Genomic DNA, 21,776 nt, shown 5'->3' with positions numbered 1-21,776 from the left:
CAGCTAAGCCAGGTTTAGTGAGTCAGACAGTGGTACCTTCCCTTACAACTGCCACACAACAATGCTAATAAATGTCAGTAATCATCAGACCTTATTCTTTTTCAGATGCAGGTATCAAGTACCGACACATACAGACTGAGTACATGAAGAAAAGAAAACAAAGAACTTTATCACTGAAATGAAAACACACACAGCATTATAAAAACTAACCTGTTTTTAGAAGTGTGACATACTTAAAAGACGGAAAAAATGATAAGTTACTTCTGTTATCCAAAAAAATTAGAAACATGCTACAGACAAAGCACCTCTAGATGTTCAATACACAGTTAAGGGTGGGAACAGAGTAACCCCAGATAAATACTGTCATACCTAGCAGTACCAAAGAACTGAAATTACCCTAGAACCATAAGTACCTTGTCCTGATGGGCAGCCCAAAACTCACTTCACCAGCACACCAGCAAGCATGATAGCTGCTGCTGTACAGTGCTGACCATTGCTAAGCTGGGTCACATTTTTGTTTTCGCCTTCATTAAAGAAAACATAAAAAAGAAGGCAATTAGATGGGCTGAGTAACAATCTGAACAATTTACTGCTAATTACAAAGTACCCGTTCTTATGGTCACTAAGTTGGATGAAATAGTCATTTTGATTACAATCTGTATGCATAAGAGCATTTGAAAGCATTATTTAAATAAAGTTTAGCTTAACTCTTTCACTGTATTTTTGCTGTTTGGCATCTCTAACCTTGAAGGTCACACACCAATTAAGCAACTACTTATTAAATCCATTTTTCTTGAAGTAATTTTTAACCAGGGTCTTCTAAGCTATTATTTTTTCTACTTCAAAAGGTTTTAACACAGAGATAAGAAGCTTAGGGATGCCACTCCCACATCAGCTAGCAATGTCCATTTTTTACAATGATTTCAAACACCAGAAAGGAAGTTCCTAAGTACAACTCCAAATTCAGATGAATATCAAACTACAGAAAGTTAAATGCAATGTCCACACTTAAAATATGCTTGCTTTTAGCCATTCCTCAGATATAAATGTTATTAGTGTCACAAACAGTAGTGGAGCATGCTGATTACGATGCAAGCATTTCACATCCTTGCTAAAGGGCTTTTTTCACCCTTGGAAAGGATCTTGTTTTGCCACAAAACTGAACTTGAAATCCCATCTAGAAGCTCTTCTTTCTTTCCTTCCCACTCTCTCCATTAACACTCACTATAAGGTAAAAATATTTGTAAGCAAATCTAATTAGTAAATAAAATGAAATACCAGAAGTTTTTTAAAATTAGACACTGCACACGAGTTCTTTTGAACAACCAGTGTATACACATAGATAAAAGAGTAAATTATTAATGCAGGCTTGATTTCAATTAAGCATCAAGTCAAACGCAGCCTACAAAGAAACCAACGCATCAGTTTTTCCATGTCCTGTTCTTGAAATTAAACCAATTTAACATTTTAATTAGCAAAAATCTTTAAAGAAAGCTTTAAAATTTGGAATTAGGCAATGCAAATTACAGTCCTTGCAATTTTATTCATTAATTATTCTAATTACCTCCATAGCTAATGTTATGTCTAAATATTAATTCCTGAAAAGAAAATGGCTCCAAGCTAGTCATTAAATCTTCCACTGAGAGAAGCCCCAGCCATCCTTAATACTGCAAGTAAAAAAATCCTAAAAAGCTACAGAAGGCCACTAAATAGGATGTGCGTAATTCGCTTCCATGTCAACACTATTAAACTAACTCTTAACAATGGACATTCCTCCCCAGTTAATATTTTTGTGTATATGTTTTACTATACATATATATATACACTGAATATTTTGCACCTGCATACTACTTAAAGATTGCAATTCTTGCCTTTCAGTCTACTATAAAAATAAGTTTGAAGCCAGTGATTCTGTATATTTTCAGAGCAGCAAATTACACAATACTACAATTTGGTTGGCACAAAACTACCTGTGCAAATTACTTACACTGTTTAAAAAATAGTTAATTCTTTGGTTACAACACGTCCAACATATTTTGTCTCTTAAATATCCTAAACTATGCAACTTTCTGTAGAAAGAGAAAAAAATTCAGAACTTCTAAGCTATTTCTTGTAGCTTTTTCTGTTCTTGTTTCAGACCAGGATACTTTTCTTTAACCTTCCTTGAGCAAATACTTGTTTAAAACCAAAATGCACTGGAAAAAAAAAAAAAAAGAAAGAAACTGGAAATCCAAAGCAGGAAACCAACATGGCTAAGGATGCTTCTTAAAGGAAAGAAAAAGACAGGCTGAGTGAACTGGAATTAAAACATTCTTACTTGGGAAGCATCTTGCCAAAACTGAATGTGACTCTGCTGTTTGGACAACAGACTGTCTAATGCAAAGTACATTTCATGTATCTGTTTGTTCTCCATAAGCTCTCATATGGCTCTCCAAATTTAACAGATGAGCTTAAGGTCATTTCTCCTAAATGTGTGAAATACAAGGAGGGTTAGACAAGGGCTTTAATCAAGGAACAACAGTGTTTAAAGTTTGTCAAAATACTATATTTAAAAGAAGTCTTTCCATTGTTATGGTAAGCAGCTTTAACCATCACTGGGGTATAAGCTGGCAGCAGCTGTGAACAGCTATTTAGGTCCCAGGCTTAAATAACTTTGTTCCACAAATATGGAGAACGTAAAAATGACAGCCTCAAATTAAACAAGTTTTTTGGACCTTTGCTTCTACTACAGCAAGGTATTGGGAGTGTTAGAGGACAGACTCCAGTGCATGATGTTCTTAACACCAGACAAGAGAATAGTCACCTCTATGTACTTTCCACTGTCCAGTGACTACAGTTCTCCACATGCACAACCAGAGACAGTATGACATAGCACTGAACTAAGAACATTTTCTAAGGAGGTGGGAAAAATGAAAGGTAAATCAAACATTTTAATTTAACAAGCAGTACATCTTTGAATAAGAATTAATTGCTGGGTACACAGCAGAAAAGCAAGTTATTCAAAATCAGATTTTGGTCAATTGGGCTGTTAAAAACTATGTTTCTAACTCATATGCTAAAAATGCAAGTCACTTTATATTTTGAAAGCACAACATCTCAATGAAGTGCAGGTCGCAGTTACCTTGGCCTTATTAGTAGCTCTAAGATTAATTTCAGCCCAGCTTGACATTAAATATTTATACGAAGCTTCTTGTTACAAAATAACCTTTAATTAACAGTGAAAAATAATCACAGCTACTAGCACGACAGATTGATACTGCAAGCTATAATATCACAAACATTTATGATTTTATTATATACTTTCGTAACATTTTTGTTCTGTAAATGAGTTGCACATAACCAAACACACAAAGCTAAAGCCCTATACATTCACACTTGCTCTGGCCATCCCATCTAATGAGTGGCCAAATAATCCTGGTAGTCAAGGACGACCATGGAGGAATTCATTTCTCAGAACAGGATTTGTTTGTCAAAAAGCAATTTGAAGTAACTCATCCCTCCGAGCACTGGAAATAAGAGGCCAACACTGTCAGAACAGCTTTGCTTCCACTCCAGCCTCCTGTGACCTGAGGCCACCTGAACTTCTTGGCGCAACGTGGCACCAAGCGCTATCTGCGGGATAGCCACAAAAGTAACTTCTGAATGTCTTTCAAGTTTTTATTCTAGGAGAGATAAAAGAGAGCTGTATGCTTAATTTACATTGACTTTAAGTGGCCAAGAAAATGAAAAAATATACAGAAAATTAGGCTTGTGAGGAAAATGGGAGTCATACTTCTCCAAGTCTGGAGGAGGTAAATTGCCATTGTGGACACTTTTAGAAAGTGAGTTCTACTGCAGCACTTTATTTATCATTGTTGCCAAACACAGATGACTTCCACTGATGAAGAATTCCTCTTTCATTATCTTTGTGCTCACTAAAATGGCCCACACAATTTTTCCATCACGTTTCTATAAGGTAGCAAACAGTTGCAGTATCTGAGTAAGCTGCTAACATGACAGAACCTAAAAAGAAACCCCACTAGCACTAGATTTTGCACACTAAAACTGGCAGCGTTTATAAATTAAAACTGTAGATGAAAAAGCCATCTTCTTACAATGATTTGTTTATAATTTAGAAACAAAACAATGTTCAAATACAAGAGCGAGTTGAAAATGCCTGCATAGTATATTCAAACACAGCTACTGGCGTATAAGTCAAATGCTGCCTTGATTTGAAAAAAGTGACTACTTAGGAGCTGCAGCAGTAATGGTATCAGCTAAGCCACATGTCCAGCCTCTGGCTCAGGGGGCTGCAGGAAGATGAATTACACAGAAGGCTCACTATGCTTTGGGAAGGGATTGCACTTAATGCCCCGGAATGTGCCTCACTGAATGCCTGTGTCCAGCAACATTGGCTGGAATCCAAGCAGATCCATTACGTTCCCTTTATACATCAACTCACCACATGCCTTGGTGACACCGCAGATATGCCTTTCCTCCTCCCCCTTATTTTTAACTTAAGTATCTTTAACACGATAGAGATGCGTACTTCAGGCTATACCATTAAGGAGGAATTAAACCTAGTTTAGCACTTTATAAATTATTGTGTTCTCTCTTCACCTCTAATCTAATACCATGCTGAAAATCAAGCAAATTAATGATATAATTCACACAGATGCTTACATGAGTTGTGGTGAATGAACTGTACTTTCATGAAAAGTTATCCTAAAGGATGTTTTCTCTTTTTACTCCACTAGTATACAGGCATGAGTGTTGCAAGTGTGTTATCTTCATTTTCTTATGAAACTATTTGTGGACTCTGCTCCTTGCATAGTATGGTCTCCTATCCATTTATAGATGCCCATCTCATGACTACCTGAACACAAGCTGACCACCATTCGTACCCTCTTATCTGTATATTCAAGGTTTTCTCACAGAGAAGGTACATTCTACCTTTTCTGTAGTAGCAGCAGGGCATTTTTTCTTCAAAAAACACAGCTTTTAAATTTGCTTTTACTTAGACATAAGGGCTTGTGTGGTAATCAAAAGCTGGCAGAATCTTCCCAGTTCTAGCATCTCGTCAGATAGAGGATATTGCCTCTATTGCTGTAGTTTCGCCAAACACAAGCACATAGATACAAAATAGCTCTGAGTGTCCCTCAAGCATGAAGCAATAGGAAACCTGACCATCTGCAGGCCTGGGGTGGTAAGTAACAGCTCAGGTGTGACCTTCAGGATGACAAGGAACACATTTTGCATGAAGTAAATACACTTCAAAGAACTGCGAGTAACTTTTGTATCCACTTGCGCTGGTCCAGCAGTTAGATCAATTGGATATTTCCAATGGCTAGAGACAGATGCACATAATATGAATCTGAAGAGATAATACACAATTGCGAACTCTACTAAACTATACCAGAGTCTGATTCTATCATATTAACACTGCATCTAGAATGTTAGACTACACAGTCTGGTCCACAACTACAGTCTCACAAATACTTGCCCAAAAAGAGTCGGTCGTGCCATGGCACTCAGTATAATTGCTACACTTGAACCAGTATTCAGATATGCTGGAAGTGCTACCTCCTACCCCTGCCTCTGGGAATGAGAGTACAGAGTGAAGGAAACATTACCAGCTGCTTCAAGTGTTTCACAGCAGAGAGCCCGACTATGACTCACTGTCACTGACAATGCATCTTGAATTAATCACTGTCATTTCAAGGAGAAGAACTGTCCAGGAACCTCTTCACCACATGCAATAAGATGAGGCACTGAAGATAAACATACAGCAAACAGACGGCATATTAACAGATGAAAGTACATAACTTTATATAGAGGTGTTCACGCAAAGAATCCACTATTTATTGCTATACAAATTTGTGCTCAACTGCACACATATGGCACACATATTTTGGGTGCACAGAAGTTTTTGTACTTTCCTTCACATTTTGTGCTCAAGAGAAGAACACCAACCTCAAAATTAAAGAACAATGCAACACCATTTGGCAATACGACCTAATCAATTTTCCAAATTTAACTGGAGCTGGGAAAAAAAAAAAAATATGTCAGCAGTTTCCTACAATGTCTTTCTGGGAGGTTGTGTAGGAACATTCCATACTGGGAGCATATTCAGAATAGAAGAAAACACCATATTCCAGGAAAAAGTCATTTTATACATTTTACCTGAGCTGAAAATGTATTTTCTTTTTCTTCTTCTTCTTCTTCTTATTATTATTAATCCAGACACATAATAGTTGCTTTAAGTTTTGCAGTTTGCTTTCAATTTTGCAGTGTTCTCTGGGTTAAGTCCTTCCTATAGCTCACAACCTAAATGCATTTATTACTTTTAGGTCTTTAGCACTTTAAGTAAAATGTCTTAAATTCTTCTTTATTTAAGCAAAGCACAAATTTCTTTACACAAGTGCTTAACTACAGCTCTGCAGGAAAATAAAATGAACAATTCTTCTTTCTCTGAAGAAAAAAATACTGCAGCAGTAACACACACACACACTAACCACCAAGCTATAAAACCTAAGTCCAGCTCTGATAAAATACAGAAACTGATTCATTTTAAATAGCAAAATAAATGTCACATATTAACCGTACCACAGAGCACCTGTTGCTACCATCAATTATATCCCAACAGATTTTGCCGAAAAGCTATCATATGGAGGCCTCTGGCTCTACCAACTTTAAATGAAAAGAGTTTGCGAAGCTTAAGAAATTGTCAGCCAAATAAGGAAGAAATAGCAGCTTGTGCTGCCAGATCATTTGGTAGAGGACTAGAAAGAACTAATTTCAGACAACCTAAGTCACAGCACAAGTAAAGCATCTGCACATTGTAGGGCTCACCCAGCCAAACACCAGTGGAATTTGCACACTGTCGAAGTAGCTCTATTTCCATTACTCAGTTGTTTCTCATGTGCTTATAAACATCCCAGGCCCAGCCATGGAACCAGAACATGAAAGACTATGTTTCTCCCACTACTAACTTTATACTAAAACATGGCCACACGTAACTGCAGCAATTTGTTTTTTTCTTCGTATTCTTCTACATTACGTCAGTGACACAAACATTTCAGGAAGAGAAACCAGATCTTGCACTTGTGTTGAAGCACTGAAACAAATGTTTATGTTCTCTGACATATGCACAATAGCACTTAAAATGAATTCATTTTTTAACTTCCCAGAATGATTTAAACGTGGATGCAACATACTGCAAAATAACAGAAAACCTGCACAGAAGTGGAGAGGTGTCTCAGAAAGAATGGCTAAGTATTAAGAATGAGAAGTCCATCTAATGTGAGCAACTAAAGCACATATCAGTTCTTCTCAGTTATTCCCTATGAAAAATCTAGATTATGTAGTAATGCCCTACACTAAGTAGAAGTTTCTACACACCTGGGAGTGTTGGTCAGTGCTTGGCTGCACACGAGCCAGCAATGTGCACAGGAGGCCAAGAAGGTCAACGGCATCCTGCGTTGTATCAGCAATAGCGCAGCCAGAAGGAGCAGTGCCAACCCCCATCTCACCACAGTCTCCCTTCATGAAGTTGTAGAGAGGGATAAGGTTTCCCCTGAGCATCTTCTTCACCAGAATGAACGAACTCAGTTCCCTCAGCAGCTCCCCATAGAATTTGTGATCTGGACCCTTCACAATTGCTTTAAATTGTGCAATTTTTGTTCTCTGTGTTGAGTCCTCCCAATAGCTCACAGCCTAAATACTTTTAGGTCTTTAGCACTTTTAAAGTACAGTTGCTTAAATAAAAGAGAGCTTAACTTCATTACCATCATACTACTACTAACAGTACTACTAACAGTACTACCACACTGTATTTGCATAGTATTTTAAGCATGCATTATTTATAAGCAAAATTGATATCCTTACAAATATAAGGTAAGTTATATTTTATGCATATAAATACATGTATGTATATAGCTTTATATGCAACTCAGTGTATTTTAACATCACATGATAATTTAATATATCATTAATATAATATGGTAGTGTCTTCGAAAGTCTACTTCATCAAAGAAAATATCGTATTTATATAAGAGGTAAGACTAAGAAAAAATGTGTTCTGGAAATGCTGACTTCCTTCAGTTTATATCAATTTTTTGTCTGTGCTAGTGGTAGTCTGCAGTTTGTGGAGGTTGACTAAGGACTTTCTCAGCTGATTTGGCAAAGAAGCAAGGAAGGGATCTGTGCAGATAAGACAGCATTTATTAGCTACATCTGCTACAACTGCTTTATATAGACTTCATCACTGCAAGACAGTCACTCTTGAAATTTCTCCTACGCTGAATGGGACACAAACCGTAAGGAACCAATTTAAATGCAGCCTTGGTGTTTCAGCCTGGCAACATTCCCTTCTCTTATCTTCCAGCTCACAGAGCATTGACAACTGTCAGGAGCAACAGGAAGGAGATACAGCCAGCTGTATGTATATGATTCATGTCATTTTCTCTGTAATTATAGCTTGTTTTAGGCAGTGTTTTTCTGGAATATTATTCAAACAAAATGAAGCCTACTATGTTAAGTCAAGTATTGCAATTGTAGGAACCAAGCAATAGGAAAATTAGACGACATTATGGAGTACAAAAATGAGTGACCTGGAAGTACCCGGCACAGGAAATAAGGAAAAGTCCATTGCATGAACAGCCCCAGTGCAATTGTTACAGCATCTTTCTCCAAATTTCACTGGTGACAGCTGAAAGAGTTAAAATTTAACCTTGACCCCTAAGATTACATTTGACGTGTTGTTTTAGTATCAGTGAAAGCACCTGTACAAAGAATCTCTGTGCATACTGAGAAGGGAATAAATGTAAATAATTTCAAAGCCAAAAACTTCAGGATATAAATATCTCACATTCAAAAGGCTGAAATGGATACCACATATTTAAAGTTGTGAAACAAATGTACATCCATAAGTAATATCTAAGTCTATAATTAATTATAACATCATGGCCCTAGAGATTCCATACTCCCTATATCACATTCTATTTTGGGCACACAACATGACAATGCCTGTATGCCACTAATGCAGAGAATGAGGTTTGTGATATATTTAATAGCTCAGTTATTGATTTAGACTGCTTAGCAGACACCTGATACATACAGTATTTCCATAACACAGAGAAATACAGAATTAAACAAGAGGTAGCTACAGTTACTCTGTTCAGCTGCACAAGGGAAACAGTTCATAAAGACTGAAGTATCTTCCAGAGGGAAAAAAACAACGAAAAACAGGGATGGCCAAGCTGTTAATACAGTTCCAAATCTCTCCTCTTAGGTGAGAGTCACATATTTATTAACACTTAATTACTAGAGCAACACTGTTTTAAAATGCATTTTAGGATACACTATTAACTGAAATTTATTCATTCTAGATGAATTAGGAGGTAACAATGTTATCTAGCCATTTAAAGGCACAAAACCAAACCAAGTCTAGATGCCCAGGAGAGAAAAAACCTTCATACAGTCACACAATACACCAGAGTGACAAGACACACACATGAACTGTGTTCAAATGTCTTATGTTGGCACAGACTACTGATACCACAGATAAGTAATCACAAACTGACTACTCGTTTCCTTTCAAAAACAGAAAGATTTCATGATGAGTTAAAGTCCTGTCATGATCTAAGACAATATGCCCTGAATATTTATCAGGATAATAAATATAGCAGCAAAGATACAGCAGATTACAACATGATGCTGGTAGAGATGCTGGTACCCATGCTGACAAGAACACCGATTGCACGCACTGCACATCCACAAAAGGCCCTCCCGGCCCTGGGCCCTTCTATAAAGGAACATGGGTGCTTCAGAAGCACTTGTAGCAAATGTGGAGCCCACCTGAAGGCTGCCAACTCTACTGATGTTTCAGTAGATGTCCAGGCACCACCTTAGGGCTGGATTGTAATTATAATCTTTGCTTAAAGAGGTTCCAAATTACTACAGTAATGGTAATTTCCATCATTTTTACATAGTCTTGTTTCATTAGATAGATGCTATTAAGCACTAACAACCTGACTGTGTGGTCACCAGATGAATTGAAGCATTGCAAATGAAGCAGGAGGCTTCACTGAGGTCTGCATACTATCACCAAAAAGCATATTTGATGTGCATCAAAAACCTTTGCATGAATATTCTATCAAGGCATTATGCTGCATACTGTTATTTAATACACGCTCAGTTTTATTTTGTATGCATGCTAGTTGGCTGTCACACACACTCTTGCATTTGCATTCTCAATTTCTAATAGAAGAAGGACTCAAAAACAAGCACATAAATTAGTTCTTAGGATACAAAAACTATGCTAAGATCCTTGGTCAAACAAAGGCAAGCAATTTGGCTTTTTATTTTATGCCAAAGCACAAGAACCTTCCTGTCTATTTCTCAGATTAGGCTGTACATATTCACTCTGGTTTTATTTTAGAACCAGATTCCTCCTGGCAGTTCCATACATCACTACAAATCCTTATGCAACCGTATCCAGAGTTCTATATTTATCAAGATACCTCATCTGAACAGCAACGTTCTTCCTTTCCATGAACCAGTCTTCTAAAGCTGATTGCAAGGACTAAAACTCCCATTCCAGCAAGATGTGCCAGCAAGCCTCCCAGTTTTTATTTATGTCTTCTTTTATTCCTATTGGCAACTGAAGTCAAATGGTGCACGCACACATCCTGTCTGCCAATAATGACAACCTTCTTCATGCAGCTGTCATGCAAATTGTACCTTCCTAGATATAGATTATTAAAAAGAAGGAGGAATACATGGAGTGAGGAACTGTGTACTAGTTGTGTGAGCTTAAGTCAAAGTGGTCCACAGTCCACATAAAAATCATGAGAAGCTGAATGCAATGTACTTCCCTCCTTCCATTGCTCTAGCAAAACTGCATCAAATAATTTAAACAAAAAGCTGCTTTTGGTATGCATGCAACTGATGTCTTTTGGAAGCACGTGAGGAGGCAGTGCCAATACCTCCATGCTGTTTTCATGCCTATGTCTGAATTGACTCATCAAGCAAATATAAACTAAGAAGGTTACATACTTGTGGTTGACATCAGTAAATCACCTACTGATTTGGACTGGAAACTTTACCAAAGTGAAAACCAAATATGAGGTACCAGAGCCTGCCTGAATTGGATCCATCTCAGTACTGAGCTGTTTGGATACTCAAAGCAGGACCAAGAAACACAGAGAGTATTACAGAGCTTTCAAACCCATTTTGTCAGCTTCCAAGGTTGGAAACCCAAAGGACTTCTACCACAACCCTGAAAAAATCTGAAGTATATTTGATTCAAACATTCCCTGTAGCTGATGCTATGAATTGTGTTACCCTCGACAGCTCCTGGATTGGTGGAGAGGCCCCCAGTGGGAAATTGCATCTTTACTGCAGTGTCAGAACCAAGAGCAGCATCCCAGAACAAAACTGCTGTTTGGGGAATCCTTTGTGTTATTCTACATTTTTAATGCAGTGTCAGGCAACAGTTCCAAAACAAAGTTTTGTGGTGGTTACACAGGCAGCCCAAAATTGAACTGAAAGTGAAGTTCTGATCTGCAGAAGTATTTTACAATTGATCAGAATAAGAGTTCTCCTATAACACTGAATCACGACTGCCATGCATTTCTTCTCGCGGCGATTGCTTACAGTAGAAAATTGGAGAAACACTCCATTCAAAAAAGATTAGTGGACCTTCCTCCTTCTCCTCCTTCAAATATAAAGATCTATTTTTCTGGTTCAATAAACACATTTTAAATAAAATGAGAACTTCATAAAGCCACAAAAAACTCATTCAGCCACTAAAAAAAGCACAAGTGGTTTATATTCCACTGTTCAGAGAGTAGAATTCTCTTAACATTTTCAGTATGATCAAACACAATTAATGTGTTGTTTAAGACCACCAGGATGGGAGTTGAGTCTCTTCTGATCCGGAAGAACCAGAGCATGCTGCTGATGCAGCTCCACCAACAGAAGGAAGAGAAGCAATGGCTACAATCTCATAACAGAAACCGGTAACAAAAACAGAGAGAAGAATGCTGATGGTTAAGTTCACAGAATAGTTGAGCCTGGGAAGGATCTCAGGAGGTCAAGTTGTGCTTTCCACTTTAGCTCAATACCAAATATTTAACCACCAATTGATGCTCCTAGAGTCCTAGGAAAAGGATGATGCAACACAGTAACTTCCACGGGCACAAGTACTGGTAACAACTTTACTCTCATTTGGAAACAGTGACAGACTGTAGCATGAAATGCTACAGAGATGGCAACTACCAATCAAATGTAATCAAATTGCATTATTCTTTCCGAAACAAGGAATTAAATACGTCCATAAAACCCTCAGCAGGGGCAGGAGATGCTGCCTCTGGCAGTTTGGTGCTGCTCGGAGCTGCCTTGCCATTTGTAGCATGTGTGAGAATGAGAGTGAAGCTACAGTCCCTTGGCAAGTTCCCAACACAGACGGCAGTTTCCTGATGTGAGCCACCCCAAATTCACTTGCACACTCTGTGCTGCATACTTGATGCTTGACTCTGATAAAGACTACTCAGGTAGTAGAGACTGCAAAGTTGACTGGTGGTAACAGCGTGTTTGACCAAAGGAATCCAACAGCTGTAGGCCATATAATGCCACTTCAGTATGACAAACAGCAAACTATGACACAATACTGCATGTCTCATCGAAGTTCCCAATCACACATCGTGGAATCATAGAAGAGCAACTTAGGAAGCATCACTGCAGTGCACAGTGCAGCGTGTACACTTTTGACTCACTAAGGTGGGTAAAAGGTGTTTCTTCTGTTGTCCCAGCGAATACCTTTAATGAACTTCAACACAATTGGCATTTTAAATCACACTGGCAGAACAAAGTCTAGTTCTAGTCACTGCCACCTGATACCGTATAAAAGCTGATAGCTCCTTTCAGTTGGAAACACAGATTTTCCCAGCATAGGCTCTATCAGTTTCACTGATAAACAGGAAGAGTAGATGCACTTAAGAGTCTGCTATATACACAGACTGAGGGGGAAAACAAGCAAGAAAAAAATACTGCTTTTGCTTAATGTTTTTGTACAGTTCCCAACATAAGTAAGGACACCTTACACCTTTTTAAACAGTCAGTCAGCAAACAGAGAATGCTTTTACAAGCCTGTTTTGCCTTCAGCTCACTGCCCTTAGGAACTGATCACACACAGCGTGACACTAACTGCTTTTATAAAGGTCACTGCATTAATTGCAGCAACACGGAGTACAAAACATACGTCTGCTGCTACAGTGGGACATCCAACAATCTTTTTTATTGGAAAACTAGAAAGTTCAAATTGAATAAACTGCTTAACATTTGCAGAGCCCAGCAGTTTTCTATCTCCAAAAAATGAATCAATCCAAGAAGCTGAAGATGTTCAGAGTTCCCTCAGAACATTACAGAGTGTACTTCTGGGTCTGTCGCTGCATTATGTGGAAGTCAGTCCAAGAAGAAGCACCAAAGCTTTGTCATTTCAACTCAAATGTCTTTGTCTCTGGAGATGTTCAAGGCCAGGTTGGATGGGGCAGCCTAACCTGGTGGGTGGCAGCCCTGCCCACAGCATGGGGTTGGAACTGGATGGGCTGCAGGGTCCCTTCCAATCCCAGCCATGCAGTGAGTCTATGATTATGCACTGCATTAATACTTTTTATACGTACCTACCTTCATATCTGCTTAAGCAAGAGTCCCATATATATATGAAATAGGCCTCTATAACAGGATTTTTTAAACATACTATAAAGTTGCTCTGTCAATGTGTTAAATAAACTCCTGGTTCTATACAGTATAGAGATGTGTTTCCAACAAGATTTATAGGGGATCTGTGGCTGCCTTTCTCATGGGGAGTTACATCCAGAAAACCAACATTTTAACATGTGCTGTTCAAGGACACAGGACTAACACATTCTATTTCAGAAACAGGCACTCTTACGCACGAGCTTTCTATAAAGAAACAGCTTAGAACGTCTCCACAATTAAGACTTCAATATCAAAAAAGCAAATCATTCCTTGTTCTTGATTTAAGAACACTTCAAGTTGCAATTCACCTGTCTGCACTTCTGCCTTCTTCAATGCCTGAGACACTACCTCCAAGCACAGAAAGCACTGAATGCTTCCTCAGTCCCCTGGCCAGAAGCAGACAAACAGCAACACATGTACACACTAACCTCCCTCACCCCACTTAAAACCAGATTTCCTCTCTGGAGGAGGGATGGGGGAAAAGTTCACTACCTACACAAAAAGAGCGACAGCAGGAAAAAGCATTGCTGTGTTTTGGAACTTGTGGTGTGATTACTCTGGAAATGGTGCAAGTAGTTCAACCTGAATGGTACTGATATTCCAAGGCAAGGTATGTCCAAACGTTCGCTGCCAGGTATGAAGCAAACCATCCAGGTACCATCCTACCTGCTGCATATCATGCATTTCAGATGAAGTATGAAAGACAGAAGTGCTACTTTGTGAATTACTCTTTGTCAAGGGGAAGAGAACTATCCCGCTGTCTCACAGCGCCCGTAGCGAGGCCAGGCACAGAGAACGAAGCCACTTCCAGCACACAGGACAGCTCAACACAGCCCACACCTCGCACAGGCTATGAGAACTCACACCCAGCTCGCTGCCGTCGGGGCGGCCAGGCACCCGAGCAGCGCTTAGGCGAAAAACCTTTGCAGAAAAGAACCAAGTGCTCATTAACGAAGCGGGGCCGGGATCAGCTCGAGCGCAATACCACCGACCCGTCCCACAGCCCGGTGCTCCCATCTCCAGCCCGACTCAACAGCCGCAGCCCCAAGACCCCCCGCCCCACTCCGCCCCGTCCGAGGCCGCCCCCCGCTCTCAGCACGGCCTCCCCCGGGCCCCGCCGCCCTCCCGAGGCGCCCGCGAGCTGCGAGGCCCGGCACCCCGCCGGCTCCTGGAGCGGACACTCACCTGAGCCAGGACGGTGGGGAACACGCCCCAGCCGCCGTAGCACGCCGCCACTGAGCCTCCCCCGAGCAGAGCGGCGGCAGCGGCCATCTTCCAGCCGGGCGGGCGCCGCTGACTCCGGACGGGCCCCGTCCCGAGCAATCGTCCCCTCAACGGAGCTCGGACGCCCATCGCCAGCGCAGCCCTCCACGCCGCCATCTTCCCGGAAACCGCCGGCATGGGGCGCATGCGCGACGGCCCGGCCGGGACGGCGGGGCTGCGGGGCGAGCCGGGCTAGCGGGGTTAGTGCGGTTAGCGGGGCTCTGTGGGCCCGGTACGCACAGCGGGACGGACGGGCCTGGCGGGATGGTAACGGAGCTGCAGGTGCGGAGGACCCCGGAGATCGTGCGCTGAAAGCGGGAGCTGCGGCTGGCCCCGTTCGGCGGGATCCCGGCGGTGGAGGGGACGGCGGGGGCGGGAGATGGGCCGATGGTTGGACTTAGTGGTCTTAGAGGACTTTTCCAACCTCACAGTGATACTGTGGGAAGCTCAGAGGATAAAGCTGGTCAAGTCAGGTGGGGCTGTGTTAGTGCTGCAGCACTAACTTGGTGCTGTGGTGTTGGGAATGTCATGTGCCAGGCGAATAGCAGCGGGGTCTAAAACATCCTGTTGGAGTAGAGTTTCTCGTGAGATGCAGATGACAGGAGATGTTGCTTATACAAAGTGTCACGGCAGACGTGGCCGCTGAAGAGTGTGACAGATGGAGCTGACCTGTGCCATCACTTATGTCAGAGACAGCTACTCACCCTGGGTTTTTTAACATGTGTTTTGGTCGACTGCCACTTCTGTTCTACTGAAATGCTCTAAGCCTTGGCTGGGTGGAGCTTGGTGTTTGCTATTAAGTTTGTCCTTTTCTACTTAGTCCCAAATGCTGCTTTAATCCCTTATTCCTAATAGCAAAACACGTTTGCTTTTGTTTTTTTCAATACACGTGGTTGCTAGATGTTTTGTCAATCAAAAATGTATTTTCATAATGAGAGGCGAGGCACTGGGACAGGCTGCTGGGTGGAGATGTGGCGCTTAAGGACATGGTTAGTGGGCATGGAGGTAATGCATCGATGGCTGGACTAGATGATCTTAGTGGTGTTTTCCAACTCTAAAGATTCTATGATTCATATCCCATGATTGGGCTATCTGGGAGCTGGTGATGTGGTCACATGGGAAACCAGACATCATTTGTAGGTGTGTAGTGCTATGATTCAAGTTTTTGGAGTATTCATCTGGCAAATGTGAGAGTGGAAAAAGCTGGAGGGAGAACTGCTCAGGGTAGTTCTAAATTTAAGGCATTTGGGAGAGAAAATGCAGTTTCCCATTACTTTGGTTAAAAGCCTTCAGAAAGCATTCAGTCTGTTGTAGTAAGCGGTGCCATTCACCTCTTTCTGATATGACAGCGAGTGTGTTGCCAGTGTTACTTGGAAACATGGAAATGCCTTTTTGTCTTCTGTCTACTGACAAATGGTGATTAGTGTGTGCTAGTAAAGGACTTTTGGTTTGCTGTCCTTCACCAATCTGAACTCAGAGACATGAGTTCAGTTTTGTATGTGGTAATTTTAGACATCTAAATTGTGGCATCTCAGAATTTATCCAGACTTCCATTAGCATGTGTTGTCCATTGAATGTCATTCAGCAACGTGTCTGGGACATCTTCAGGAATGTGCCACCTCAATCCTTAACAGCACACAGACTCTTCAAAAACACCTCTGGGGAATATAAATGACTGCTCATTGCAATATCACCCAAGAGTGCAACATGCAGGGCGAATGGTTTCCATTTCCATGGACCGTAATATACATTGCAAAATCTTTTTTTTTTATCCCCAGAGACACAGAAAGTAACTCATACAAGAAAATCCTTTATAATCCTCAGATACTGTAAAACATAGCAGCAAAATCCTTGTCGTGCATAAAACACATACTGAAAAATCCCACTTCTGCTGCAGAGCAGTAAAACTTACAGCAAATTCCTGTTCCCTGTTTCTCCTTCCCTCCAGACAGACAAAATATTCTCTGTCCCAGCCTTATTACTTGACAGAGTATTTGCACAAAAACATTACGAGTACTTCCCTTTCTGTGTCAATCAATAATACCTCATGGATACTGGCAACATCCCAGAAGCATTGTAAAGGATAGCTGAGGGACTTGCATTCAGAATGACGATGAACATATGACTGCAGCATAGGTAAGCAAGGTGAATTCAGTAACCTGCCGGGCATCTTCAGTTTTTCTTTGAGTAAGAGTGACTAAGTAGGTCATTTGCCATTCCTTGGATGACATTCTTGACTGGAACAGACACAGCTGCCGAGTGAAAAGAGAGCTATTCCCCTATGGCTGTAAGCACGCAATGCTGATGGTGAGGTGAGATGTCCTTAGTCACCCTGTGTGTAGCACCCCAGTGGAGTGCTCAGCTGCTGCTGTGCTCACAAGGCCCACACTCATGTTGCAGTAACCAGGCTTCTATATTCTGGGTCCTAGAAAGTAATAGCCTAAGTAGCCAGAAAGGCTATGAAGTGGTAGTTGTATTTCACCTGGTGCAGTATCAGTACAGGATGGTTTGTGTCAGAAAGCGAAGATCGATGAAGACTGCACTGACAATCTGGTAGACACAACAGGAGTTTCATCAGAGGTAACAAATGTCATCAACCACTATAACCTGCAGCACTTAAATTGTATTTCAGAGGCACTCTTTCCCACCCTGCACAGTTTTTTCTTCCTTGACCTTCACAAGCAGCAATCATGATGTTTAACAAATTTTACCCATTTTTTTAACAAGTGCTTTCTACATGTTGGCTTCAGACTTCCTTCTAGAGATATTTGCGCTGATAAAAACTTCAAAAGCAAATGAAAAGTCTAATTTAAGATTTTCCTAAGTGCTTAAGGATGTAATTTTCCTGTAAGATTCAATGCTCCACTGAATTGTAATAGAGCAGTACTAAAATGCAGTTATTGCTTATTAGGCATAATGAGCATAATGTGTAATCACATCAAAAAATGAACACACTCTACCATGAAACAAAGCCCGTGGGACTCCTCTGGTACTTAGGAAATCATTGCTGCCATAAATTTCATTTTCTTCCGTGATTTTATAACAAAGTGAAGCATTAAAATAGGAAGTAAACTTGCAGCTTCGCATCCTTGAACATCTACCTCCACATCTCAGTGTCTTTTAAGGGCATTAGGCCAGGTTCCAGCATGGATTTGGTCTCTGTTAGAACTCCAATCCCCTCAAGAGCATTAGGCTTAAAGCCAGCATTCGTTTACTCTTGTAACGGCTTAAATTAACTCCTGTTAATTCAAGCCCTTTCTTACTATTTTAGATAGAATAAGAGTTGAGAGATGGATTTGATCATCCAGTCTGAGGGCCACCCATCTTGCCAGTCTGTCTATGGAGACTTAAAGTGCTGTGTAAAAGGGTTCAGGGAGGAGGGATGAAGCATGACCAGCCACTTGTAAGATGGTCTGATTTATTTACTGTATGGGCTATTTGACAACAAATGCCTAAGGTAAGATTTTAGTAGGCTAGGCACTGTGCTAATGGTATTTGGGGTACTGGAGGAACTGAACAGGCAAGACTGAAAGATGGGAAATATCACAGCTTTATTTTGTGAGTGAAGAACTGGAGTGTAGATTGAATTCTGCCCTATGTCAGACAGAAGACTTGAAACAGAAGGTCTCACTGAAGATACTCAGCTTATCATAAGAGTCTGTTTGAAATTAAAGGAATTAAAATTTATGTAAAATTTTGAGGATGAATTAAGTTGATATGTGCCCAAATACCTCTCATAATGCTGCCATATGTAACTAGTTCCCTCATACTTCAGAACTACTTTTTAAGTCTAATTGAAAATCAGAAGAAAAACAAGTTAAAAAAGAGTGTGGCCAGCAGGTCAAGGGCAGTGATCTTCCCCCTCTCCTCTTCTCTGGTGAGGCCACATTTAGACTACTGTGTCCAGTTCTGGGCTCCCCAGTTGAAAAATACAGATATCTACTAGTAGGAATCCAGCAGAAGGCCTGGAGCATCCCCTATATCAGGCAAGGCTGAGTAACCCGTGTCTGTTCAGCCTGGGGAAAAGAAGACTGAGGATGGATTTGATCAATGTTTATAAATATCTAAAAGGGGGTGAGAGGCAAATGGATGAGGCCAGGCTCTTCTCGGTGGTGTGAAGCAAGACTGCTGCTGCATAAAATAGATCGTATACTTGAGTCACTGAAGACTGGGGACTTGCTCACTATTAGGTGAGGTCTGTGGTTCGGCTGCTCTTTTATCTTTCAGTGATAAGATCCCACAGTACTGTTGTGACAGTAAGAGAAGTCTCACAGTCCCTTGAAAACATCCTAAGTAATGGAATTACATTATGTACCTTAGTGGTAAGTATTTTCCTTGTGGTTCCAGTTGAGTAAATTGTACTTCATTTTTCTTTCCTTTCAAATGATTTTGATAGTGTTCCTAGCATGGATTAAAAAAGATGAACACATATCTAATTGCAATAATCAAATTTAGACTTTTTACATGTATCTTTATATTCATAGCCACATTTTTAGAGACATTTATATTTGCTTTTTTTGCATATAGTACTTTAATTGTTGGATTTCCTGAAATATTATTACCAGCATTTTCCATGTAAATACAGACTTTTATTGTGGAGACATTACTGTCTTTCAGGAAACACTTCTCTTTCATTCTCTGAAATCAGTGTGAGCACTCCCCTCTGTTTAATTATACCAGTATTTCACCTGAGGTTTTATGGGAAGAGTTGTAGCAATAACTACAGTTAAGGTTGCCTAACACTTTCTGTTGTATAGGTTCTGTACATAAGAAGAGAGAGGGTACAATAAAACAAGTCAAGATTAGCAAAGTTAATTTTATCTGGGTTACTTCAAAAACAAGAAGGATTTATTAGGGATTCAGTCTCATATTTTTAAGTGCAATTTGACCGATATAATTTTAAATAATTATTGTTATGTAGTTCAAAAAGATGGCAGAGACATTGCTTCACAGTGTTACTAAAGGAACAAATAGAGAATTATCAGGATTTTAACCTATAAAATACTTTAAAAATACATGTTTTCCAAAAAGAAAGAAGCATCATATACCTTCTTGTTTTTCCCAGACCACTACCTAAGGCTAATATTAGCAACCCTTTGTACTGCCACTATGATTTATTAATTAAAGTTATCTTAAATTATAACATCTTTAATACTGCTGAAGACGGTGAGGTATATGTAATTATTTCTTTGAAAAAGAAAAGAATTATAAAATGTTAAATTACTGTTTTCTGTAACGCATGCCATTATTCCAAGTAGTGTTTACTTCCCTTGCTCAAGATACCATTTCTGATGTTTGATTACAAATGCTTTTGTGTAAAGGAAAGAAGGATTATTTTCCAAATATTTGTCTTTGGTAGTGCAGTAGCTGAAAATACAGGATCGGATCGAAGCTAGGAGCACTGCTACATGTGTATTAGACACAGACCTTCACTATAAAAGGTTCTGAGATCTTTTCATATAAATGTGGAAGTCCTAATACAAAGTTCATGGTAGTTGGCAGTGTTGTTCTGTTTCTACTGATGTCTGTCTGCAGAAATCCTGCAGAAGCTGTGCATGATGCTGCTATTTGGAGAATGGTCCCCACATGGCTCCATTCAGACAGGAGTTGGCTGTTGTCAGGAGAACACCTGAGTGCACTCAGCGTGGACTTCTGGTCTGCTACCAGGTCCTGTCTGGGACAGCATCTGAATTGCTTGTGTGCAAGGAGGCAAACAGTACCGGTAGCAGGATGCCGAGATACACAGATTGGCTCATGTTCATAGTGTTTGGGGTGATCTCATTCACATAACAGTCACAGTGTTTATAGCCTCATGTTTTGTGTGGCTTGGGTATAGCTCCTACCTGTCTGATCAGGAATGGAGAAATTTAGTTGAAGCAGTTCAGAGAGCAGCCAGGACACCTGTGTGATGCTGGTTCTGGTCTATGGGCCCTGTCCATGCCTCCATGAAACACAAAAGTTGTACCCATAGAATGTTAGTCAGAATCCATAGCAAATCAGCTGTAACACAAAGGCAGATTGGCCTGGTGTGACAGACACTGCCTGTCTGCTTGCCTGTGGTGGATGAAAGTACAAGGGCTGCTCCAAAAGTAATGCCTCCTATGTTAACCTGTGCGATCAGAAGCAGATGTTGGTGATATGGTAGCAGAAGTTGAACCTTCCACCAGTATTCCATTATATTTTGTTACCCTGTGACATATGGCAGCAGAGGGGCAGTCTGACAGAATGACATCTGACACGAAAGTGCATATGAAGCAAAGGTGTGGAATTAAATTCTTTATGGTGGAAAAAATTGAACCCATTGACATTCATTGGCACTCACTGAACATTTATGGAGACCAAACAGTAGATGTGAGCACAGTGAGGTGGCGGTTGGTGCATTTCAGCAGTAGCAACAGTGATGTGAAAGGCGAGCCATGTTCCCAGCTGCCCTGCACAGATACCATTCCATGAAATGTAGAACATCTTGATCAGCTCATCCATATGAATCTGCTAATGATGGTGACTGTTGAAAAATTGTATTTTGTTAGCTGAGAATCGGATCTATCAAATATTGTGCTTTTTGTACCTGTTGTTGTTTCCATGGAAATAAATAGGAGATAATACTTTTGGAACAACCTGTGTACTTAATTGAGGCCTCTTACCTTGCTATCAGCTGCTCCTAAGCTTAGTTGAGTGGAAGATGATGAGTATGAAGGTGGGTCTGGTGAAAACAAGCTATTTATTGTTCTCCACAACAGCAAAAGAAACAGCTGTATTGACTCAGAGGA

General features: G+C 40.4%; 1 protein-coding gene across 3 annotated transcripts in view; it reads right to left on the bottom strand.

Annotated features, from left to right (window-relative positions):
- Positions 1-15,172, bottom strand: part of MICU2 (mitochondrial calcium uptake 2) — a 122,047-nt gene extending 106,875 nt beyond the window's left edge. Inside the window, exon 1 of one of the 3 annotated variants that reach the window (XM_085536384.1) lies at positions 14,929-15,172. In XM_085536384.1, the coding sequence (XP_085392510.1) occupies positions 14,929-15,153 (225 nt within the window). In that variant the 5' untranslated portion in view covers positions 15,154-15,172. The remainder of the gene's footprint in view (positions 1-14,928) is intronic. The other 2 variants (XM_085536382.1, XM_015852147.3) reach the window with 2 other exon arrangements.
- Positions 15,173-21,776: the final 6,604 nt, after the last annotated feature.

This window comes from Coturnix japonica, chromosome 1 (assembly GCF_054131305.1).
Source record: "Coturnix japonica strain WE chromosome 1, WE-NBRP24, whole genome shotgun sequence".
Taxonomy (NCBI): domain Eukaryota; kingdom Metazoa; phylum Chordata; class Aves; order Galliformes; family Phasianidae; genus Coturnix; species Coturnix japonica.
Note: the sequence above shows the minus strand (reverse complement) of the source record. Positions and strands in the feature narration are given on the sequence as shown.